The 27227-nt window shown below is 36.2% G+C and overlaps 1 protein-coding gene across 4 annotated transcripts in view; it reads left to right on the plus strand.

Annotated features, from left to right (window-relative positions):
• Positions 1-27227, plus strand: part of LOC129753496 (potassium voltage-gated channel protein Shal) — a 784223-nt gene that overhangs the window by 669777 nt on the left and 87219 nt on the right. For all 4 annotated transcript variants that reach the window (XM_055749315.1, XM_055749312.1, XM_055749313.1 and 1 more), the window contains 2 exons: positions 26454-26616; positions 26762-26950. In XM_055749315.1, the coding sequence (XP_055605290.1) occupies positions 26454-26616; positions 26762-26950 (352 nt within the window). The remainder of the gene's footprint in view (positions 1-26453; positions 26617-26761; positions 26951-27227) is intronic.

Here is a 27227-nt window from a genome sequence, read left to right on the forward strand (position 1 = left end):
GCATGTTCGACCCGAAGCAGTTTCTGGCACCACTGTTAATACACGGCAGAATACTTATGCAAGACGTGTGGCGTAGCGGCTTCGGCTGGGATGATAATTTGGAGGAGGCTCAATTCAAGCAGTGGCTCAGGTGGATTGAGTTGTTCCCTTTGATTGAAAAGGTTCGCATACCACGATGCTATTTGGGGAACATGGCTTCTTCAGCATATGATTCGATACAGCTACATGTTTTCACTGACGCTGGGGAAGATGCCTACGGCTGCGTAGCTTACTTTAGGTTCGTATGTGAGGGATCCATACACTGTTCTTTCGTCGAAGCAAAAGCAAAAGTCTCTCCGTTACAACACATGTCAGTTCCAAGGAAGGAGCTACAAGCTGCAGAACTCGGCACGCGATTAGCAAAATCGATAAGTGAGACACATTCCTTTTCCATAACCCAAAGGGTCATGTGGACTGATTGACGTGCTGTTTATTTATGGGTCAGATCCGATCGAAAAAAGTACAAAGAATTTGTTGCTCATCGTGTTGGACAAATATTATCTATCACTAATCCAGAAGACTGGCGTTGGGTGCCAACAAGAAGCAATCCAGCCGATGATGTTACGAAGTGGGGAAAAGCAAATGAAGTCCATTCATGCAGTCGTTGGTTTAAAGGACCAGACTTTTTGTACGAAGCGGAAGAGTCTTGGCCCGAACAATGCCACACCCTGATCAACGTCGAAGAAGAGTTTCGTGCCCGAGTGTTATTCCACGAGATATTGTTACCAGAAGGATTATTTCATCGCATTGATCAAATATCTCGATGGAACGTCCTAGTTCGCATGGTTGCCACTGTATATCGTTATGTATCGAACTGCCGACGACTAGCCAAAGATTCCCCGATCGAAGCTTTACCGACAAATGAAGATGAGTCAAAAAAATCTAAGATTCCGTACATTGTTTCTCCACTTCGGCAGGAAGAATACATGTTAGCAGAGAACTGTTTATGGCGAATCGCTCAAAATGAAGAATACGGAGATGAAATCGTTATTTTGACTCGGAATCAGAAGTTGCCTGAGGAACGTAAGATACCACTTGAACGATCAAGCGCTTTGTACGATAAATCGCCATTTTTGGACGAGTATGGAGTAATACGTATGGATGGCAGAACCGAAGCAGCAGAGTACATGACGTATGACTCAAAATTTCCAATAATTCTTCCTAAAAAACATCTAGTTACCAAGAAATTAGTCGAATATTTTCATCAACAATCAGCCCACGGAAGCCGAGAAATGGTAGTGAACGAGATACGACAGCGTTTTTATATAGGAAATGTGAGATCCTTGGTAGAAAAGGTTTCCCGCAAATGCTTGTGGTGTAAGATACAGAAAGCCAAACCTAGTATACCCCGAATGGCCCCTTTACCAAGACAGCGTATGGCAGCAGGAGCTGAACCGTTTTCCTTCGTTGGAATTGATTATTTTGGACCCTTGGACGTTGCGGTTGGCAGAAGGCGCGAGAAACGTTGGGTTGCTTTGTTCACCTGTATGACCACGCGGGCAGTACATTTGGAGGTTGCACACAACTTGACAACAGAGTCTTGCAAAATGGCGATTCGAAGATTTGTTAGGAGGAGACGTAGCCCCGTTGAGATATTTTCTGATAATGGCACAAATATTGTCGGGGCTAGCAGAGAATTGAATGAAGAAATTAAGAAAATTCATACTGACTGTGCGGACACGTTGGTGTCGGGAACGTGTGGGAACGATGGTGTCGTGAATATTTTCCGGGACTGAACAAACGACCAAAATGGTTCAACGACAGTCGTCAAATCAAACCTGGAGATTCAGTTTTCGTCATGGAAGACAATCAGCGTAAACGAGGTTTAGTTACCAAGGTGTTTAAAGGAACTGATGGTCAGGTGAGATCAGCAGCGGTGAAAACCGACAAAGGAGAACGGAAGAGACCAGTTGTAAAGTTGGCAGTGCTTGAGATTATTGAAGAGTAAGCTCAGAAGTTCACACCTACAAGTTGACTTCGGGGCTTACTGCGGGGGAGGATGTTGGAAGCAATGTTTCACCACTGTGCGGAACAGACGGAAAATAGAATTCATATAAGGAAAGGAAAATAAAAACAAAACATTGAAATCTGTTGATGTTCATGTTCATGGGCGCTGACATGTTGGAAAAAAGTTATTCTTCATAGAATAAATAACTTACCGTAAGTCGTTTTTACTTTGTACAATAGAGCAGAATTTGATTTGTATATTATCAGGACTGGAAACACATCCAAAAATTGTGGTGTTGGATCGAAGATTGATAGAATCGGAAAAAAAACTTGTAATGTAAGTTAGTGTAATAGACATCTTAATTTTATCATTAAAACCACTCAATAAATTGTAGCTTTAAATTATCCCAACGATAAATTTTGAGGATTTGTTTACTGAGCTTATCTTCCGGAATCCAAGCCACAACAATGCATTTATTTACAACATTCAGACGTATGACTTGCCAAAACTCAAGGTTGTTTTGGTAAGAGTAGGGGAGAGGCGGGCTATATGCGCATTAGAGTGCCCCAAATGACCCGACTTTTAAAAAAGTTATGCTCTGCAGGCTTAAATTGATCCTTGGCCTAGTACAAGATCTCATGCCAAATTTCGGCCAGATCGGATCACTGGGCTGGGCTAAAATGGGCTTACTTTTTTAACGGTGGTAATCATCACTGTTGATGAGGCGTCAATATGTTCGACCGCCTCGACTCATTAACAGTGATGAATACCATCCTTAAAAAAGTTAGCCCATTTTCGAAGCATAATAACTTTCTTATCTTAACTCTAATTGAAATGCAGTCTTCGGATGACATATTGTTCATAATTTAGGCTTTAAGAAAACCCGTTTTTGAAAGAAATCGGCCAACGGGAACCAAAGTTATTGATGAAAAACTGGTTTTTCATGTTTCTCCCGAACAAAATGTCTCGAAATCCCATACAAACTTCAGGCTCGTTGAGCGACCCCTTCCCGTGATCCGATCTGGCCCAAATTTGGCATGAGATCTTGTACTAGGACTAGGATCAATTTCAGCCTGAAGCACATAACATTTCACAGGTTTTGAATTTCCCATACAAATTTGGGGCAGTCTAATGCGCATATTAAGGAAAGCACTCATTTTCTCCCATATTACAATAGATAGGAGTCTGGAAACTATATACACATGAGAGGACATCTGTTTCATATACGTTAGAGCAATTTTTCTGTTAAAATCTCTTGCAGTTTTTGTGAAAATAATTTTGTAATAAAAGAAGTCAAAATAACCGATTTCCGACACTGGCGGGCTAAATGCGCATATTTAAGTTTTAAGCTATATTTCATTAACACTTGCAATATTTTGATATTATTTAATTGAAAATGGGAGAAACGGATGTTAAGCATACGTCAAGGCTGAAATTTTGGTGAAATTTTTTACATCACTAGTTCTTTTGCATGAAACATAGTTAAGTATGCCAAATGGCCATATTTCATGGTAATATTTTGTTTAAATCGTATTTTTATCGGATCAGTATGAAGTTCTTCTTTTTTCGCTGTAAGATCATGATTCGAGCGTAGATTTAATGTTTCAATGATAAGAAGTAAAACACTTATAAGACTAATCTATTTTTCATGATATAGGCATTTAACCTGCCTTGATATGGGCATTCAGAACCTGTCTATTATTTCAATATCTTATCATTTACAACTTTGCCAAAAGCTTCAATTTGTTGAATTTCCGATTTGCAGATGAAATAGAAAGACAAACCATTGAAATTTTTGTTCACAAAATCTGTACGCACGATAAATAAAGTTCGATATATTATAACAAAACTGACAAAAATCTTGTTTGAATTTTTAATTTTTTTCGACTTCATATAACAATTTAATTTTTCCATGCCATGTGTTAGAAGCGTATTACCCTCAAACTGCACTGATTAGATATGATAAATCTCCAGCCATATCGTCAATCGGCTGTATGCGCATATTACCCAACATGCGCATTTAGGAACACTTCCCCCTACAGTAAAACTGAGAACTTTCAGATTTTGCCACGTTAAATGTCTGGTGTACTAGCAGCGCAAATACAACGTAAACAGCAAAAAGTGCACAACTGTTAGTGACCTGGTGTAAAACTGAACATGAACGAATACGGTATTAGAATTAGGGGCTGTTCACATACCACGTGGACAACTTGAGCGGGGGAGGGGGGTATGGAAATGGCCACGCTTGTCCACGGAGAGGGGGGTAGGGGTTTGGGTCATGTCCACGTGGACATACTTACTTTAAAAATATTTTCTAAAGGTGAATACATATTAAGAGGTTTAAATCAACAACCTAAAATAGCAAAGCTTTCCAGTTCAAGTTTAAACAATTAGTAGCTACTTAAAATCAAGTGATAAGTATAATAATTTACAAATTTAATATTTTTAAAAATTTGTGATACCAGGAAATTCTTACTCGTTTTTTTTTTTCAAAATCAGCCAATTCTATAACAAAAAGGCAAAAAGTGGTGTTTTCTTACTGTCAAATTATAGGTATTTAAAAAAAACTATTTCAAATCTGTCCACGTGGACATCCAGGGAGGGAGGTAGGGGTTTGCCAAATGTCCACGCTTGTCCACGGAGGGGAAGAAGGGGGTAAAAAATCTCATTTTTCTGTCCACGTGGTATCTGAACGGCCCCTTATTGTGAACGGTTTGTGGAAACAGAGTGTGATTAAAATGTGTTTCAACGTAATGTATAGGACTTACCTAAACCAGAATGCTCAACATGTGCGAAGCGTCGTCGTTCAGACGGGGATAGCTAAATAGTCGTAAATAAATTTGAAAAAAAAACCTTCAATACTATACCTCCATCCGCTGATAATTCAGATTAATTCGACCATGGACAATTCTCAGAACATTCTTCATCTACCTTGAAGCCAATTGAATTTGCTTCCAGTATTAAAAACAAATAATCCGAGAATGTCCAAATAATGACTTTCTTTCAAGGTCTGCGATTTTCCAGAGACAGGCTTGGAAAACAATTTCATTGGTCTGGAAAATAATTGCCCCTAAAGGTCCAGTCCATTTACAAATAAGCGCTCAAATGATTTATGACCAAACCAAAAACAAAAGCTTTTATCAGATCAAAGATAAAATTGGCCTCGGGCGATGAATGAAAAATGGAATACAGCGAAAGAAAAAAGTGCTGCTACGAGAATCCACCCAATAGAGTGGGACCATTTCAGCAATGCCTTGCCTGTCTAACTGTTTTAGCCTTTCTCCAAATTTTCTAACCGAGGAATGTGACCAATGAAGCGTCGAAGGGTGCTTCAGGACCTCCGTTCTCCGGCCCTGGGCGGATCGGGAATTGGCTTTCTCCATTTTTGCTGCCGATAAGCATGACAAATTGCTCTGTTCATGGGACAGTGATTTTAAAGTCCTCTTTACTTGAAAGTACCGCAATCTTCCGCCTATCCCTTGCCCCATCTCGAGTTGTCCGTTCCAAAAGTTTAGTTTCGTTGAGGTAATTCTAGAATCTGGTTGCTGACTTGCAAGTGGACCGGATCCACCCAGCCAAAGTACACAAAGAGACAACCCCCGGGAGTTGAACGAAAGCTGGCTGTTGCCATCGGAGAAACCAAAACTCTCCTATTCTATATCTGGCCAGAGGGTAGGAAGCTTCTATTCTATATAGCTGCATTCACTGTTAAGCCGGAATTAGTTTGGCGTGAAAATTCAATCCCTGTATCCTGTAAAAACTACATGAATGTCCACATCCATATATAGATATATCGATATCGAGGCTCTTTAGTTTCATACGGACCGACTGGCAGCATAACTCGAGCATCACAAGAGATTTTGTGATAGTAGAAAATTGAAAACAAAACCGAGTGAAATTGTCAGCCTCCGGTCGTTTAAGACAAGGTTTTATAAATTTAATCGAAAGGATCATTTTTCCATCCTTTGGCCCCGAGCGATAGTAAAAAAGCCAGAGTTTTTTTTTTTCAATTCAATTTTGAAGTAAACTAAGACAACATAACAGTATCAGGATAGATGAGTATGTTTTTCACACTTGGTTTTTGCTGAGACGTGAAGACAGCTTACGATACACACCAACCACAAATTTGAAAACCCCCTAATTGATTCGGATTTATTACTTTCCAGTCAAAGATTGCAAAGCGCTAATATGTATATGGCAATTAAATCAAAGTTATATTAAAAGCTTTGAAAACCAATTTAATTTGATTGGACGTTTGACTGTGTATACAGTAAAAGTATTTATTTCAAAAATTATTATTTTTTGTTTGGTAAATTTTTTAAGCAGCTTGATTTTAAATTAATTAATGAACTAAGCACAGCAATTAAAGATGTCTCCTGAATAATGTGATTTATCTGTTAAATTCAACACTTCAAACTGTAATTCTGAAATAACTTAAAAGTAAGTTCACTGAATCTTCGCCAGCTCACATTTACGCTAACCGAAAGAACCGAAACAAAAAATGGTTCCGAATCCGTGAAAGAAAGTTTTCTATCCCCCCTGAGCAGAAATAATTCTAGGTGCAAAGTTGTGCGCCTTTTCTGTTTTCGAAGGAATCACCCAGGGAGAACAAAAACAATGATTCTCAAAATGGCATCTGAAAAACTTTTTGTTTACTTTTTTCAATCCCGATGTTTCCAAGATGGTGGCGTAAGGGGCTGAAAATAAATGGATTGGTTGTTGTACTGCTGCTTTGTTCAAACTCTTGGAGTGGTTCGGGCTCGAGTCAAATGATTTTGCAACCTTCTGAAAACGGCGATTTGTCAGCAAGCGGTCGCCTTTTTTTTGTGTCTGTTTTTGTATGTCGACAGTTATAATACGCTCTAAGAATAAAATCCTCTTAATTCTTATTTATCGTTTAGGGAATAAAGATCTTTTTTCTTTGTATTTGTATAATTTATCTTACACACGTTCAGCTTTTGATAAGTCCCACGCGATTAGTGTTAGTATAAAATTGTTGACACGAGAAGCGGCCCCAAGATGAATAAAACTTAGATGTTATCAAATGAATAGTTCCAAGTTCAAGAAAACTTGTTCAGAAATAAAAACCGTTTGTCTGGAGTTTTCTTGAAGAGATGAGCAGAACGGTTAACGGTTAACACTAAATTCTCGATTTGTAGAATATTATTATTAGCTTAAAATTCGAATAAAGTTTGTTCCGTTTAGAATTTAGCCGCCTACAATTTTCGTTTCTCCATGACAGAATAATGCAAAAATTGGTTTTCAGGGTATTTATTAAACTTCATGGAAAAACACAGGTAGTGTAAGTCAGTGAACTTTGTAAAAGTTTTCTAAAAAGCGAAATATTTTGAGGAAAAAGCGGGCAGTGAGACATTCAACAAGAAAGTGGGACGGATGGCAACCTTAGTTTGATACATTGAATTTGAAAATAATTGGTTTTTCGTTCGAAAATTTAGTGTAAAAGTGAAAAACGACAAAGAATCTTTAAACCCAATCAATTCCAATAAAGAAACGCTACGAAAAAAAATCTGTTTGATCTATTTTGCAACATTCAGTAGCAAAATCATCGGCAATGAAATGACATCCTTTAAAACAAGTTGATAGTCAATGGAAAATGTACGAGATTTAAATCAATTGATGAATAACCTGAAATCTAGCTAACCAACTTCTATCGACAGTGAAAAATCTTTCTCAATTATTTCTAATTTTTGATACAAGAATCAGTCAAGTTTGTCGATTAAAGTAATTAGGTTTTGGGTCTTGTGTTTTATAATTGCTTTTTGATTTTTGAGGCTACCGTCAACTGGGGCAACATGCAACAATTTTCAACTTCAATAGCTTCTCAAAAACGTATGTTCACAGTTAATCGTATCCTTTATGCATCAAAAGTTTTAAGGATGCTGGGACATCAAATTGGCGTAGTTAAAAAAATTATTGGTTTCTTCAGTTATTTTTAATTTTCTAAAAACATGCGATTTTCACCCTTCTTAGAAAATGGGGTAACTTGCAACAAACTTTGTTTTTAATGAAAAATCTTATGAACACTACGAAAATTTATAATTTTTAATATATTTGCGATGTCTTAAAGACCATTACGCATGACAACACCAATTGCAGTAGTTTTTGGGTCTGTAAAAACAAATTTTCACATTTTTTCTGAAATTAAGGATGCTGCATACATTTAGGGGTTAAATAATACTACGAAAAATTCAAAAAGCTGATATCATAAAAATAAATGTTTGGATGAATGACATTTCAATGTTTACAAACGCGTGATTCAAAACATTCATATTCCAACACATGGAAACGAGATTTACAAGGTATTCTTTGATTTGCATTTTGTTGCATTTAACCCCAGATACCTAACTGAATATTAAAAATATTTATTTAAAAAAATTGGGTGATTGTTCGAAAAATATTTTTACACCAACAATGTTGGTATAATATGAGGAAACCTGTAAAAAGTTTGTAGGTAATTTAATCAAGCCGATCCGTCATACTGGGTAAAGTTTTTTTCGGCATCAAAAAATGTTAAAATTTGTACATTTATTGCTCGATTTTTCAAATTTTACATAAAAATAAAAAACTTAAGACAACTAGCTTAAGATGCGAGAAATTATGTCATCACCATTTTGTTATCATTAAAAGATAACTTTATTACAATACATTAAATTAAAAATTGATTCAATTTAGTGTTATATAAATGTTGCATCGAACCCCGCTGTTGCATGATGCCCCGTTTGACGGTATTAAAAACTTTGAAATGTTTTGCAATACATACTACCCTAAAATTTTAAAATATGCAAATGCCATTTGGATAAATGGCATAAATGCAGTAGAGTTTTAAAATCTTCCCACTTTAAATTTCCCACAATATTCTTAATTCTCTTAATTATTTAAAAAGAAATATCTTTATTTAATTATTTGGAAATTTTGTCTTCAAATATATAAAAACAAGATGACTTTAAAGGCGTTTGCATGAACTATCTCTTTTCTTTTTCAAAATAACAAAAAAAAAACAGTAAATATCAGTCTTTAAAAGAAGATTTGCAGTATTGAAAAGAGGGCAAAATAAAGAAAATATTCCCAATTTAATTAAGTACAAATGTATTACACAATTACAAGGTATATTGCATTAACTTTAAACTTTCAAAAATATGCTTATTCAGATAGATTAATGTTTTCTTATGTTAACTTAAAGATTTTATAATAAACATTCTAGAATTTTTCTGGACAATGTCCTGATAGTAGCGAAAATTTTGAAGAAAGTGAAAAACACATAGAAAAACATTTCAATTTCAAGTTTTCTAAAGCTTTGCTGGGAATAACGTAAATTAAAATGGACAATCTAAAATTCTCACTTTGTAAGCATAACTGTGAGTGTGAATTGTTCAAAATTAATGTTACCTTTTCAATTCTAATTGTTGTGGCGTGAATAGAACATATATTTTGAGTTCGAATTCAATCTATTCCAACTGATTTAACCAACATTTTATTCTATAAATGCTGAAATAGGTACTCTCTTTTAATATTACATTCGACTGAAGTAAATGTTTTATTGTATTCAGCATATTATTTTCTAATAATTTATTTTTATATAATATTCCGTCAACTGGGGCATCATGCAACACTTTTCAACTTCAATGGCTTCTAAAAACCCAATGTCCATAGATGATCATACCGCTTGTTCATTAAAATTTTTAAGTTTGGTGCTACATCAAACTGACGTAGTCAGAAAATCAAAAATTTTCAAAAATATGAGATTTTCACCCTACTAAGAAAGAAAGATAAGTTGAAATGAACTTTGTTTCTAATGAAAAATCAATTGCAAGGGTTTGAAAAATTATAGTTATAAATATATTTATAATGTCATAACGCATAAAGCACAAATTGCAGAAATTTTTGGTTTTGTTTGAATTAAATTTTACATTTTTTCTGTCAAAATATTTATTTAGAAAAAGCGTAAGGGTGCTGCATACATTTAGGGGTAGAAAATACTATTTAAATTTTGCTTGATGAAATCACGAAAATTAATGTTAAGATGGATGAAACTTTTTAAATTAACAAACGCTTGTTACATACAGAAACGAGATTTTAAATGTGAATCTTTGATTTGCATTTTGAAGAATTTTAGCCCAAACTGGTAAATGAACTATAAACAATGTGAAAAACTATGTCATCATTTTTTTTATTATCATTTAATGATAACTTTATATGTTACCTAAATTTAAAAAAATGAATAAGTGTTGTGACAAATATTGCATCTTAATCTGTTGTTGCATGATGCCGCGTTTGACGGTTCATAAAAACATTCTCATAGTTGGATTGCGAATTCCATTGAGGGGTTCTTTAAAACAGAATATTTGTATGTTCCAGATTTAATTATTTTTCTTCTAGATTACAAATCTAGATTACAGATTCTTCGAGATTACAAAAGAGATTCAACTCATTGAGATTTTCAAGTCTTGAAATGTTTCTTAAGATTCCTGGGATTTCTTTAATTTGAGAATTCAGGATTCTCGTATAATGTACTTTATTCATTGAAAAAAGTGATGCACATACCGATCAATGATTATTTGAAAATCAGTATACCTGCAAATGGCACAGACAAACAGTGTCATTCAGTTTTAAATCAATCAGATATAATTTTACACTGTGGTGATATAAATTTCATCGACCGGGTGATTTTTATAACACGGAATGTAAAATTTTAGCAAAAAAAAAATTTGTTCGCTTTTTGGAAAAAAAGAGATTAAAATTACATCAAAACGAGTAGAAAGTTACATCTTTCTTTAATTGCACTTGTGGAAAAATAAATCACTAGTGTTTTACATTCCGCACACTTTTAGAAATAATTAGTAAGTAGTTAAGTGTATTTTCCAATAATAAAAATAAAAATATTTATTGTGTCAGCTAAAAATTTGAATATCCAGAATTGAAATTTTTGAAAATGTAATGTTTAAATCATGTTATTTGAAATTCTGCATTCACAATTGAACTAGAGTTTACTGAGGTTCATTTCAACTCAACCTTTGAGGTTAATTTGTTTTTTACTTTATTCAGGCATTTATAACTGAGAAGTTTCATAAACTGTTGAAGCCTCCAATTAAGTATAATTTTTAACAAGTATCTTTATCTAGCCTAATTTAATTTCTAGTGATGTAAAGCGATTAAATGCAAAAATTGTGAGATTACAAATTGGAATGATTGTTTCTTAAAACCTTAAAAAAAAATTGGATTATTTATATTAATGTGAGAAGAAATTTGATAATTAATTATCAGTAAGCAAACAGTGAAAATCACATACTTTGATAGGTTTAGAATATTTTTTTTTTAAGTATTCGTAAACCAAGCATATTCAAAGTTATTTTCGTTTCTGAATTTTCTGCCAACACTCTGTAGACGTTGATTGATGATTGAGATAAATTCGTTGATCCATTTCTAATCCAATGTCTGGGCAGTTTACAGGTTATCCTCGGGCGGCTCTCGCCAATCTTTCCTTCAGCAAATCATTTGTGAAACGAACCAGGATTGGTGCTATTTCTTTGGTGTTTGAAGTGGAAAAACGGGCAATCCCTATTATTATTTGCTTCAAATCAAAGATTTTTAAAACAAACCAGAATTTCAGACAATTCATGGTTGAATGAGAAAACAAATGCTTATTTCAATTTTGAATTTCAAGATTCAAGTAGTTTTAGGCAAGTACTAAAAATACGTATTGAGTGTAGAGCTTCAGTAAGTGATTCAGATGTTGAACGCAATAATTGAAGTTTTAATAAAATGGACAGTTTATGAACCGGGACTGGGTTGAATTAAGAATTTTGAATCAGAATTTAATTCTAAAAACTCTTATCAAGGGTTTCTGCCCATTAACTCACAAACTCTTTTCAGACGCTAGATTCCAGGAGTTTTCAGTTCATAATTATATTTGAGGAGAACAAACATATACTGAGAAATCGTTGAAGAGGATAAAGGCATTAGGATAAAAAAAAAATTACGGAATACAATTTTAACTAAAACTCACAGCTTGGTAATCTTTTCAAAATTCCTTTCCTTTTCAAATAATGAGTTGTAGGAAACATACTTTGAACTCAAAATTTTGTAATGTTAAGCTTTGATAATAAAATTCAATATGGAATTGAAAAACGTCCCCTTTCGATGAAAAACATTCTTGAAGCTCGCATCAAAATAAATATATACATTTCCATTTTGTTTGTTGATTATAAAGCAAAATTATATAAATGTTTTCCAGATCACGAAAAAGAGTTGATAAAAGAAATTTTAATTTTGAAAATCCTAAGTTATATAAGATGGAACTTAACATAACATGTTGTATCTTGTAGAGCATTTGAATTTCATAACATCCGATTTATTGTCAAAAACTGATAAAATATAATAAAATAATGTTAGTTTTAGCCAATTGTTTCTAGTTTCTAGATGTTCTAGATGATGATTACTAACGTCTACCATTCCGAATTCATTGTGAATGTTCAAGGATAGCTTTTGGGATAACACTTGATTTCCTTTAGAATTATCTTAAGAATTGGATGACAGAACAAATTGATAAAGTAGAAACCATAAGGATAATTACTTTCAATCATTTTTAATCAAGTTAATGTTCAAATCTAAAAATCATAAATGTTTTTAAAATAGTTTATTAATGTAACACTGTTACTTTTTTTTTTATTAAAGTAATAGGGTAAGGGACTTATTTTGGACCAGAGGACCAATTTCGGACCACCTTGTCTAGCTCTCTTATAAAACAAATAATCAAGAATTTTTTTTAGCAATTATTGTTGAAGCCCGGACACTTAATGTAATGCACTAATTTTTTTCTGTATTAGTTGCTTTACAAGAGAGCTAGACAAGGTGGTCCAAAATAGGTCCCCTGGTCCAAAATAAGTCCGTTACCCTAAATATTGAATTCAATTTTATTTTTAATATAAAAAAAAATAATGATAAAACGGTATATTTTTTTACAAACATCGCGTTTATTTAAAGTCAAATACGTAGATTACCCGAAAAGAAGATCTGTTTAGTTTGAAAAGATTTCTTCAATCAAACGAATACATTTTCTTCCAAATTATCGTTTTTTCTATACACTCGAAATCACATGCCTAACGAAATCACGCTCCACCAAAAACCAAAATTTAACCAAGAATGATGCGGTGCTAGCGCGTGGTAAAAGCACTTTCCTCGGCAATGTTAGTGTGGTTTTGCAGCTGTCGCTAATGGCCGCAGTACTTTTTCCCCCCACTAGGAAGGATATGGCTCTAATAAATTCGATCTCCAAAGCTCGATCACGAACGAGAAACCCGGGAAGGATGTGATGGGTTGCACATAAATTTCCTAGTGGCTAAGCGATAGTACACAACATATAATACCCAGGATACTACAAAACAGTTCACAGTCACAGACTAGCTTGGCTAGCATAAACTCGTCCGCTTTATTATGGGCTTTAAGAAGGCACATTCAGTCGCATAATTGGATTTATTCTTCCATCCATCAATTTTGGCTACCGAACAAACTCGACTCTGCGGCAAACGAAAGCTCATCACGTGGCGTCCTTTTCGCTCGCAAATCGAGATGAATGATTTATGGATAATCCGATTAAAATTTTGGGACGACAAAGACGGCAACGGGCTCGGGCGAGGAGTTTTATATTGGCAAAACGAGTCATTATGTCGTTAAATCGATTCGATACGGTTGATGTGGTTAACGGAGTGTCCCCTGGAGAACGCACATGTTGAATAGCGCTAGACTTGGCCGCCCCCATCCATTGGCAACCATATTACATTTTTACAGTTTTTATATGTTTGGCGGAGGTACAAATAACCCTTTTTGAATAAATGATAAATTCTACGGGGCTCATAAAATTGATAAAATATATTGATTTGAGGTCGCTTGAGGGAAAAACGTATTCTGTCGGTGTTGACATTCTAACACAGAGATGTTTCACGAGGATTTATTTCCGTTTGACGTGGGAAACGATATCACTCTTTATTGCTTTACAAATGGTTGGGATAGAAACTTGTCCGTTGCAAAGATCGGATTCAAGACGTTCCGTAATGAACATTTTCCGTATCAGATAGACAGTATAACTTCAGGCGCTTCATTACTGCTTCCAGAACTACACCTATAATCGAATAACAAAATATGTATGAATCATTCTCTTTTTAATCCTTTTCCGAGTAAGTGGTTAAGAATGTTTCATATAAAAATTGAGACAGAAATAATCTGACAGTATTTCGCTCTACGACAAAATCAAATCAAATGTTTAACGACCGAATGCAGTTAAGCAATAAGCAAATAGTTTTCACCGAATAACTCATTTATTTGCAATTAAGGTCAACCAGTTGTGATCCCCCCCTGAGGCCACTCCGGGGCTCCGGAGCAGCAAAATGGCTAAACCACATCGAAATTGGATTGCTTTTGAGTCGAGTCCAGTTTGCGGGAAGTGCAAAAAACTATCCACGGTCACGGTTCAGTTTATAATTTGTTTGCAAATACACCAGCGAATCTCCGCTGCTGGGGCTTCACAGGGAAGCGAAAATATTTTTTCCTGAATTAAATTTCTTGCCCCAACCAGGCTGGGCTGGGCAGCACAGAGTAGGGACTTCTCGTGAGTAGAGTGAAAAACTGGCTCTATCTACTTTGAAAATAGCGTGTGCCTTTTTCACTGATCTAGCCCTCAGAAAACCACTCGAAGGGTATTTGGATGCAAGGCACCTCTTATAAAAAATCTTCATGCTGTTCAGTTAGCGAACATTTGATGGTGAAATGTTTTATGAAATAATTCTATAAAACATAGATACATTTTTTTTAAATATTTATTTTTCAATTTGTTATTTGACATTAAAAAAAACAAGATTTTTTTGTTTTAATTGTGAAATTTTTATTTTTATTTGACACATGAGTTTTTAGTTATACGCATTGGATCGAAATTCAAGTTGTTGATTCATTGTTTTATTCTGACCCTTCATTTAGTTTTTAATTTTTTTTCCTTCAAATTTCAGACATAAAATACGATTTTATGCTAGTTTGTGATTTTACAAATGAAGGTTTGAGGGGGCCAACATCTATTTCGAGCAGAGGAAAACCCAAAATTTAGAAGAAAAGTGATAGAAAGATTGAAAAGTTTGAACAAAGCATACAAAAATTTCTTTTCGGATCGATTTTATGCAACCGATTTGCGAAAATGTTTTTCAATCTATGAGGCTCTTCATTTCCAGTATTTTATGCTCAAAAATAATACTGTCCCAAAATACCCAACATAAAAATGCAATCAAAAAGCGAAAAGTGAAGATGTTTTTGGCTTCGTTCCAACTGTGAAAATGAAGGGGCTCAGCAGCCAATCAAAGTAGAGTTGGAAATTGAAAAAAAATAAAGAAATTAAACCTTTCATGCACTATCTCCGAATGATGGTGATGATTGAGAAACATCGATGCCGGCAAGTTTAATTGAGATCTCAATAAAATTGGTAGAATGGGAAATTTTTTTAATCGCCTGGTTGAAAATATTGTCACGATTTCAAATTGGTTGATTTTTAAATAAAAACCTCAATCAACGCTTTTGATGTAGGAGCTCAATTAATTAACCCTTTTTTCTATTTTTTTCAATAAGTCTTTAAAAATCCTTACCAGATACTAAGTATTTGTGAGGGTCAAATTTTTGAACAAAAACTTATAACTTGTTGAAAATTTAAAGAGTTTTTTAGTTTACTTTTTAATTTGATGGAATAGCTGCAACGAAAAAATATTTCGAGGACAATGTACCACACATAAATAGCAAAAATAATACTAAACAAGAAGAACGCCCTAGCTCAATTCAAAACCCTATTCTAAGTTTTTCATTACCACTGGGACCAACACTTGCCTGTCATCATCACAGAACGGTTCCTCCCCAAATTTATCATTGAACAAAAAGATGATTTAGATCATGTATTTTTCATCCCCGTTCGAGTTACGGTAATTTATTTTCCCCCAAACGTCTGGGAGCTACTTTCTCGTCGCATCTACTCGTTGCCTTTTGCCGTTTCATTTGGTGAGTTCGTAAAGCATTTTTGCATAGGATTTTTCGGATTCGCTTCATTCAACACAGACACAACACAGCTGCTGCTGGTGGAAAGTTTTATCATTTTGATGATCGAAGGCTGGCTGCTGCAACATCTGGCTGCGGTTCGAAGGTAAATTAGTCGTGGAATGATTAATTGAATAAAAAAAAAATCTTCGAAATAAATGCGAATCAATTTTAAAATCACAAGTGAGTCTAAAAAAAATTCGCTCAAACCTTTTGCTTAAATTTTTCAATAGTGGAACCCTCAAAAACAATGGAACGATATGAGATAAAAAAAATATTGAACTCAAAGATTTCAACGTAAAATTTGGGATGAAGGCCAAGCATTTATACAAAATTTTCGTTCAACTGAATGTAAGTTGAGTCTATTTCTATTTTATTAAAATTTTTAAATTTTTCTTCCCATATGATTACTGTCACATCACATGAGCAATAGACTTTCGATGCTTATTTTTTGTATATTTTCAAAGGGTGTCAGCTTTGGTCTACTTGGGAGGTCCTTTAACACAAACTCTTAAAAAGCTTTTTTCAGGACCACAGTCATTTATTCCAAATACATTTTTTTAGAAAAATAAAGTATTAAAGTTATTTAACATTGTGCACAAAAAATGCGGTATCTTCTTTAGGCTGAATTTTGTAGAAATTTGTAAGAAAATTTATGCCCAACAGGATATTAGTTGTTAAATAAATTAAAATCTAGAACAACAGAGCTCAAAGAAATTTCCCAGTAATGTCAAGTATTTGCCGGAATTCAATCGAAGCTCTCAAAGCAAGAAAACGCTTTTTTTGATAGTTTCAAGCTCAAGCTACAAAAGGTTTTTTTTATTATTATGTGTAATGCAAGTGATAACAAGATTTTACTTACAAATTAGTCTTCGAAAAATACAAATATTCCGTGAATAGATAAGAAGAAATTTTACCAAAATCTGGAACTAAATAACAAACATGTAGTAAATAAACTTATTTTAAATTAAGAGAAACTTATTTTTCGATGGTGCAACGTCGTTCCACTTCCAAATTGAAGTGTCAATAGATTTGTGAATTATAAAGAGGATTATATAAAACGTCAAAGATCGCTGTCAGATTGATGCGTTTTATGATTCGAATACGCGTAACATTATCCGCTACGAGGGGTCTTCTTGCACGCAACATCCTCCCCCTCATGTCGCCTGAATTTCTGGTTCACGGACGATTCTTCGAAATTCCCTTATTTGTCAGTATGTCAGCTTGTCTCGCAACTCCATCTGGACACGGATACGTTCTCATAACTCGACCCCGTAGCCATCGGTTACGTATATTTTCGTCTACTAAAACAACTAATTTACCTTGTTGAATGGCACGAACATTTTCAAACCATTTTGTTCTCCTGGTTATAGTAGGTAAGTAACAAACGGTCCATCTTTTCCAAAAACTTTGTAAAGTAGATTGTATTAAGTTCCAACTCCCCCTAAGTGCTTTGCCCATGTTAACGTGTTCTTTAATGCCTTGCTTAATGCCCTTTGAACCCATCATCAAAAAATGGTTTGGAGTTAAAGACTCTTCACACACTGTCCTCAGCGGGATGAATGTATGTGGCCTGGAATTGATCATGTGCTCGGCTTCAGCCATGAATGTCATTAGTGACTCATCGTCTAATTTTTCGTTTATAGGAATAGCTGCCAATGCTGTTTTCACCGAACGAACCATTCTCTCCCATATTCTCCCATATGAAGAGCTGCCGGGGGAATAAAAAACCACTGCGTTCGTGCATCTGTAAACGTACTACCGAGATTTTCATTTAGCTTTTTTATCTCCTCTCTTAATTCACGTCTCGTGCCCTGGAAATTTCTTCAGGAGCTCCTCTTCTAGCTATAAATCTCCGAATGGCTTTCTTGCATGAATCAGTAGTAAGGGATGAAGCTACCTCCAAGTGTATGGTTCTTACCGTGAGGCATGTGAAAAGAACTGCCCTTCGTTTCACTGCCGATGGACCGATTTCGATAAGGTAAGGCCCGAAATAGTCAATCCCTGTGAACGTGAAGGGACGTACCAAACGCATTAAACCCACTCGTGGCAGCGGCCCCATTCTTGGAACTTTTGGAGTTGATTTGTATACTCGACACCACATACAAGCTTTCTTCGTAAGTTGCAATTGGACTCTCAGCCTGGGTACACGAAACCTCTGCCTTGTTTCGTTCACCACTGTCTCTTTGTTGGCCTGTCGATATTGGCGATGATACCAATCTAAGTAAGTAAGTGATGCGATGGTTCCTTGGGAGTATGATTGGGTACTTGGCTTCTTGGGACATTCAGCGCGCTGCTTGCATACGACCGTCCTGTCTGATAACTTCGAGTTCGTCCATTATTGGGCTCAGGTTGAAGATAGAGCTGGATTTATCTAAAGGCCATTTCGCAGAAATTCTTGTTCTTTGATTATGTTTGAATACAGCTACTTCATCTGGAAATCCATCTATTTGAGCTAGTCGCCAAAGAGTGCGTTCTGCTTTCTTGATATGTTCGCTAGTTAATTTGGTTTTTGGTAGTGTTCCAAGTCGTTTACGCAGAGGAATGAACTCGAGGAAACAATGGACGTAAGCAATGTTTCTCAAAAAGCGTTCCCATTTGGAAAAGCGATGAATTTCGATTAATGATTCCTTTTTAACATTGGTGTTGACAAAGGCCATGCGAAGCTCTTCTACCACTTCACTTACAGGTTCTGGACGTTCTTGAATAGGCCATTCTCCTTCCGGTGTGTATAGATATTCAGGGTCATTGAACCAACGGCTGCCACAGTTGAATGAAGGTCCTTTCCCCCACTTAGTTGCTTCGTCTGCTACATTCAAGCGAATTAGAACCCAGTTCCACTCGTCGATAGTCGTCAGGTTCAAGATTTCATTCACTCGAAAGGCCACATATTGTCGATATCGCCGGACATCGGATCTGATCCAGAAGAGTACGGTTGATGAGTCACTCCACATGTATGTTTTGGCTATGTGCAAAGAATGTGCTTGAATGATAGTTTTCTTCAAACGTGCCCCAATGACGGCCAACAACTCCATACGGGGCATAGAGTGAAGTTCCAATGGTGCCACTTTTGTTTTGGAGGACTCCAAAGTGCAACGGATTATTCCTCGATCTACAATTCTGAAGTATGCAACGGCCACGTAAGCTTTTTTACTAGCATCTACGAAAATGTGGAGCTGTATATTGTCCAAACTAGTGACGGTATAGCCAGGAAAATAACATCTATTAATCTGAACTTCCTCTAATTTACTTAGAACAGCTAACCACAGTCGTCATTGATCTTGAATATCTGTGAGCACCTTCTCGTCCCAACCGATTTTTGTCCGCCACACATCCTGAATCAGGATCTTACCGTGTATCACAAAGGTTGCCACCAGTCCGAGGGGATCGTATATACTCATGACAACGCTTAAAATTTGTCTTTTTGTGGGAATACAACCATCGTCTACTAGTTTTGCCACGTCATCACGAATATTGAGCGCGAACTTGAAAACATCGCTTTCAGGTTTCCACACCATGCCTAAGAGTCGTTCTCCTGTTGATTCTTTATCAAAACGAAAATTTTTAACCGCCGAAGGATTAATGGCTCCAATTTTAGCTAAGACCTTAGGATTACTGGACATGTCGAAACCAGCTTTTGAATGAACTTCCGTTACTTCTGACGCTAATTGGACAGCTTCTTCAACGGTATGTACACTTTGGAGATAATCGTCCATGTAATGCGAATCTATTATGGCCTCTGCCGCACGGGGATATTGCGTTGAATGCTCAGCAGCGTTGAGATTTTTCACGTATTGCGAATGAGTAGGCGAGCAAGTTGCACCTAATATTGCTACGTCCATCACCTTCGTTTTCATCGGTTCCTTCGGGTTATTTCTCCATAAGAAAAATTGAGCGCTGCGATCTTCTTCCCGGACCACCATCTGGTGGAACATCTCGCGTATATCACCCGATATAGCAACCTCTCGTTCACGGTAGCTTAGAAGTATACCCAACAGGGAACTCAGAAGATCGGGGCCAGTTAAGAGCATGGTGTTTAGGGATATCCCATCCACTTTAGCGGCTGCGTCCCATATTAAGCGGACTTTTCCTGGCTTCCTGGGATCCAACACAACGCCTAGGGGAAGATACCATGTTCTTCGAATATCGAAATGCTACAGCTCTTCTTCAGTGGCAATATGAGCGTAGTCTTTTAGCTGATAGTTACTTATTTGTTGGCAAATATTTGCGTAAAGATAAGGATTTCTTTGAAGACGGCGCTCTAAACATTTCAATCTTTTTTTCTGCCCTTGGCCGTGAATCTGGTTACGTCCTTCTGATCTTCTCTTTGTGGAATTCTTGAGAATATGCTTGGCTCGTTTCTCGTCAGGTATTTCAACTTCCGGGGCAGCAGCTATACCTAAGCTGTCCACCGAAAAAAAAAAAAACGTTTTACAAATTCATGTTAGTCTGTGTCGACTTGTGTCGCACAAATATGCATTTGGCGATGTGACTCAACCAGTGATGAATTAGGGAGGCTACCGTATACTGCCCACCCAATACGGGTTTTAGTGGCTATTGGATCTCTAGTTTATCCTTCTCTAACCTTCAACGACGCCAGCAAATGAATATTGTTTAGACCAATCAATAATCCCGGCGCAGCAGACTTGAAACTTTGAACTGGAAGGCCTTCGAGATGTTTAAACTGATTAACTAATTGATCAAATTTTATCGTTTGCTCCGGCAAACCCAGACGATCCAAAGTATAGGCGGCTGATAGCTTGTGTCGTTTGAGAGACCCACGTTCCGAAATCTCTAAGCTTACGACTCTGGTCCCATGTATGTGCTTGTTTATTCCTTCAGTCCACTGGACACATAGAGAAGTTGTGATACCATCGGCGCCAAGTGCGTTGGCCAAAGATTCTTCTACCAACGTGACAGACTACCATCGTCTAAAATGCGAAGGTGTCTTTTGAACCCAGTTTACCATATAGTGTAACCGGAAGCATTCTGAAGAGTGTAGTAGACGTTATTTCACGATGAACAGTAACGGTAGCATTTTCAGTAGGTGCTATGTAAGGATTGGAATGATCACTGCGAGAAGCATTGGTGTACGGCGCTTCAAAGTGGAGAATACGATGATGCTTTTTCATACAATTGTTAATTCCGCATGCAGAACCCTTACATGGCCATCTTCGATGTGAGGAGAGGCACAGTCGACATAGTTTACGCCCCTTCACAAGATTCCAGCGATCGTTGATATCAAGATTCTTAAAGACATTACAGCTTCCAATATGATGATTATTGGCACCACACGATACACACGATTTGCTTTTTTTTTTTTTTTTAATTTGTAGCGGCCCACCACACTCCCCCACACCAAAAGGCTCAATTGAGCCCCCTGGTAATGGACGCTACTGTTCTCAGCATGTCTGGCAGCAAAATGATAATAAGAGTAAACGCGAGCAAATTTTAATCATGCTGAGAACACAAATATTTATAATGTCGTGCGAGGAAATGTATTATTTAACTAAATTGACTACAATATGAAATCTCAATGGAAAATAATTTCCTTTGAAGAGATTCATTATTCGATATTTACTAATATACTATTTATTTATTGCTAATTTTATTATGTTATGTTCAATAATTTTATAAGATAAAATACAAACTACAAGATTTTTAAGAAAAATAATATTAGATATTAACGCTACAAAAGTACAAAAGGTAAACAAAACAAAGACTGGTTGATGATCGACTGTTTTAATGGTTCAATTTTTCTTTCAAAAGCTGTATCACTTTGGTTTTGAACATGGAACGATTGGTTATGTTTTTAATATCCGTTGGTAAGGTGTTGTATTTAGTAGGTCCAATAAATGAAATTCTTTTTTGCCCTAATGATGTTGTGGATCGGCTTCGTTGCAAGAAATCTGACTGGCGAGTGTTATGAGTTCGCAACCCCGTAGTAAAATGGAGGTTTTGAATATTTTCAATTGAGTGTAGATTATCATAGACATATACAACAGTTTGCAAATCACAGAGTTCAGATATTGGAAGAACGTTATGCGTTCTTAAAGAGTAAAGCTGAAGGGTAGGGAATAACAAAGGGAGCTTTAAGATGTTTTTCAAGCATCTATTCTGGAGCGTTTGAAGTTTCTGTAAGTGGGACAAGGAGGCTCTTCCCCATATCATAATAAGGTAGTTCAATTGAGAGTGGATAAACGCAAAATAAAATTTAAAGAGAACATGTTGTGGAACAAAATTTCTCAGTTTCCAAAGAACACCGCAAAGAGGAGTAATTTTTTTTTCCAAGTGTTCAATGTGACGATTCCATGAGAGAGTTTCATCTAAGTAAATTCCCAAGTATTTAAAATAACTAACTCTCTCAATAGTATTTCCATTCATAGCTGGGTCATTAGTACGAAGTAGCTTTTTATGCGAAGAACGAAACAACATGTATTTTGTTTTAGTATAATTTAGTGAAAGTAGGTTTGAATTGAAATATTTTGAAAGCAGTTTTAGGTCGTCTTCAATGTGCTGAATTATAATATCAGGTGAAGTTTCAGAATAAAAAATTGCTGTATCATCGGCAAATAAACGTGCTGTGCCTTTAAGTTGAAGGTTACATAAATCATTGACATATAAAAGGAAAAGTAATGGCCCGATATTACTCCCTTGTGGTACACCGATATCAATATTTCTTAATTCGCTTCTTGTGTTTTCAATAGCCACAAACTGCTTGCGACCTTCTAAGTAGCTACGAAGGATATTATTTGCTGTTCCTCTTATCCCGTATTTATACAGTTTGGACAATAATATGTCATGATTTAGAGTATCGAAGGCTTTTTTGAGATCCAAAAATAGTGCCCCAACAATATTTTTTGACTCTATTTTACATATGATGGAGTCAACTAATTCTGAGATGGCAATTTGAGTGCTCGAACCTGATCTAAATCCATATTGCAGTTTATAAAGTATATTGTTCTGATTTAGAAAGTCTACAATTCTATTAACAAGAAGCTTCTCGAACACTTTACTAAAAACGCTTAAAGTCGAGATAGGGCGATAGTTATTGACGTCAAGCAAATCGCCAGCCTTAAAAACAGGGATGACTTTCGCAATTTTTAGACAGTTCGGGAAAACTCCTGACTCCAAAATTTTATTAAAGTATTGTGTAAGTATGTGCGAGAATGTTTCGTGGTTATTTTTCAAGACATTAATAGGGAAACCATCTGGTCCATGACCCTTTTTATTTTTAAGTGAAAAAATTACAAGTCGAACCTCGTTTACACTAGCGGGCCGTAAGAATATTGTATTTTCTACCTGTTCGATTTGAGTCAAATGATCATTTTCAGTATTTACTGGAATCTTTTCAGCCAGGTTCTTTCCAATTGTGGAAAAGTGTTTGTTAAATTTCTCACAAATCTGTGTACTATTGGTTATAACACCTCTTTCATCTGAAAGGTTAATTGAGGAAGTCGTTTTAGATTTACCTAAGAGCGTATTAATGTTTCTCCAGAGCTTTGAATGTGGTGAATTATTTAATAAGCGCTCGTAATAGAGCCTTTTACATTCTTGTTTTTTTGAACTCAATTTTTTATTTATGTGAATTAGCATCTCTTTTAAATTGATATCATTTGGATGCTTTTTCGATCGTTTTAAATAATTCTCTTTTATTTTGATGAGTGTCCAGAGGTCAAATGTCATCCACGGACAGCAATTTCCTTTAAGTTTTACCCTTTTATTAAGTGTTCGAGAAGAAATTTTCACAAAGCGATTGTAAGTTGATGTGATTTCTTGTAGGCCTTCATCAACATTTTCTGGTAGTTGAATACTGTTTAAATAATTCACAAATAAGCTGTTTAGTTTAGCGTTATCAACTATCTCTTTCCTAAGAATTGTTACATTTTTATCACATAATAAATTGAATGATGTGAGTATTTGTAAATGGTCACTAACATCAGAAAAGATTGTATCATTTTTCAATCGATCTAAGTCAATTTGCTTCGATATAACGTGATCTAGAATATTCTGAGTTGTTGGCCTAGTAGGAAAGGTGTTTGTACAAGCGTATCCAAAAGATTCTAAGATAGATCTATATTTTGCTACGGTATTCAGGTTAATCAAATTCACAGGAACGTTTAGGTCACCGACAATGAAGCAGGAGTGATTATCAGCAACAGACGTTAGAAGAGATTCAATTTGATCACAAAACATGTTAAACGGGAATGAAGGGGGTCTATATACGCCATGAACACAAATTACTTGACCACTTGTACAAATTTCGACACTAATTCGGTGAAAGCCATCAAAAGTTATATTTTCAGTAGTTTTAAATTTCAAATTTGTCTTTATATACATAGCTAGGCCTCCATATGGTTGGTCGCGGCAAGAGAAAATCGATGTATATCCCGGAATGTTGTAAATACAACAGTTATCTTTACCAAGCCAGGTTTCACAAACAACAATAACATCGATACAAACATTAAAATGATCAATGGTCTGTAATATGCAATCAAATTTATCTAAATTATTCATACTACGTACGTTCCATTGCAAAATTCTAAAGGATCTTGAATCATTATTAAAAGTACTTAAATTAAAATCTTCTACATTTTCATGGTATCTATTCATTAAACTATCCATTGAATAAAATATATTTCAGTTTTAAACATTTGTAGATCTAAGATCTTATTTTGATCGTGGATCAGCACTGTTCCTTTTTCGTTTGGGTGAAGGACTTTCATTTGGAATCGTGGATGTGTTATTTCTTTGCTGAGTGACATGCATGCTCATGAAGCGATTCATTTCAAATTTAGTTTTGATTATATCAGGTTTTGAATTATCTGTTTGTTTGACCAAAATGGCACCATTTCTTGCGGGCCAAATGTATTTGGCTCCAATTAAGTCTTGATATTCGCGCAATTCAGTTAAAATTTCCATGGATAAGGGCGTCAATTCATCCCTTATTGTGACGTTTAGTGGTTTACCATCAACTACTAATGAAGGATCTATTGAAGAAGAGGCAAGTTTCCCAAAAATTCTTGATCAGATCTCTCAAATTCGCGTGATGATGAATGCGCTTCTTCATACTCAGATGGGGTGGCCGAAATGTTATTAGGTACGGATGAGTGTGTGTTCACGAAAGCTTTCTCCTTTGGGAGCTGGCGATCTTTGGTCACTGGGGCTTTAGAAAACGAAGTGTTTGTGGTTTCAATCGATTCACTGTCGTCTTTATGGTTGACCTGTAGTTCGCTGAATGGAAGAGCGATTAGGGGAATGAGTATTAGGTATCTGCCTAGGCAAAGGAGTCGACGTATTTGCTGCATAGAGTTCACCAATTAATCCGGAGTTTTGCTGCTTCACGTTAATCCGTAGAAATCGCTGCGGAACGGGCGCCAATATCAGCCTTATAATTATAAAGCCGCCAATAATTATCCTAAAAAATCATCAAAATTACTTCTAAAAATTTTTGCATTTTTTTGGGTAATACCGAGGATGAGATGTGAAAATGTTTCTACCGTGGCTTTAGGGTCAGTGAGTGTGAGCTCGAATTCCCAGTCTACAGAGTCTAACACCAAGGAGATTTATGCAACACATCATGCTAATTTCGAAAACAAGCGTACGAAACCGAAAAGATGAAACGTGTGGATATAACAAGAAAGGTTTCAATTTTTGTTTTAATGCCTTAATAATGGCATCACATAGCAGCTACTCAAGACGTTTGAAGATCAACTATCTTGCTTGTTTTTTAAATATGAATAACAATAAAAAGTGAATATTATACGGTTACACCTACATATGTATTTATTTTTCTAACGACAAGTTATGGAATATTGAAAAACATGCCAACAAATGCGCTATTTTTAATATCATTTGGAAAAGTGTCAAATCGATCTATTTCTCAGCTTTAGCTAATAATAACCAATCCGTGGTACCAGAGAACACACTTCTCCCCATCACCTCGGGCTAGCTTAATGATCCATAACGGATGACAGACCACGTTCGGTAAATTGGAATCCTGACTGTATGCACAGCCGGACACGGCATCGACTTGTTGTTGCGATGATTGAAATGCTTAAATTAGCAATTAGTAGTCAGTCAGTCAGTCAGGCAGTTTGTAATGGGGTGGTGTGGAGTGTGGTTGGGTTCTGAGGTGGATTGATGAAGAAAGGCCACTTTGCCACCCCGAGACGATTGGGTGACGAAAGCCGGGCAATTGACGAAAGGAGGGTGGCCGTAACGTAACAAATGAAGCGTTGACTGGTTTGCGGTTCTGTGGTTAAAGTGTTTGCGGTCAAATCATTTACACTTGACTGCGTGTCTATCAGCGGCATCGTTCATTGAATGTTTTAATTAATGTGTTGTGTATTTTTTCTTTAATGTTTCCTGTCCTTCCCCCAAACAGTTACGGTGATATGGTGCCAGAGACAATAGCCGGTAAGATCGTGGGCGGAGTCTGTTCGCTTAGCGGTGTGTTGGTCATCGCGTTACCTGTACCTGTTATTGTGTCGAACTTCAGTCGCATCTACCATCAGAATCAGCGGGCGGACAAGCGAAAAGCACAGCGGGTAGGCATCGGCGGAGGATCCTACGACAGCGACGTCAGTGACTATGACGACTGCGTCGATGATCTGAACTCTGCGTAAGTACCTAGCTGGGGACCCCTTCTAAACTGTGCTTCCCCTCTTTTTTTCGGTTCCCTCTCTTTTGTAGAAAGCACGTCTCGCACGAATACGATTAGCGAAAGCGGGCGCTAGTGCGGCGTTCGCGAGTAAGAAGAAGGCTGCCGAGTCGCGGCTAGCAGCGCAGGAGTCTGGCATCGAACTGGACGACAACTACAACGATGAAGACATCTTCGAGCTACAGCATCACCATCTGTTGAGATGCTTAGAGAAGACTACGGTAGATATTGCAAAATCCAAACTTAAATCTAACTTAACGCCTCTCAAGTTTTTACTCCATCCAATTAACTTTCACTTGTTTTTTGAATTCTTTCTCTAATAAGCAAATATCAACCTGCGAAACCTGCAATACTTCTTAAAATTGGTTTCACTAATCAATCATTGGTAGCTTACTGATGTTTAAGGCTTTGATCTAACAAGCTTGTGGCAGTGTTGTCAGTAACTAGTCTTATGGAAATTTAGCTTTCCCTGTTTGTACATATGTATTTATTTTTCTG

Source organism: Uranotaenia lowii, chromosome 3, assembly GCF_029784155.1.
Source record: "Uranotaenia lowii strain MFRU-FL chromosome 3, ASM2978415v1, whole genome shotgun sequence".
NCBI lineage: Eukaryota > Metazoa > Arthropoda > Insecta > Diptera > Culicidae > Uranotaenia > Uranotaenia lowii.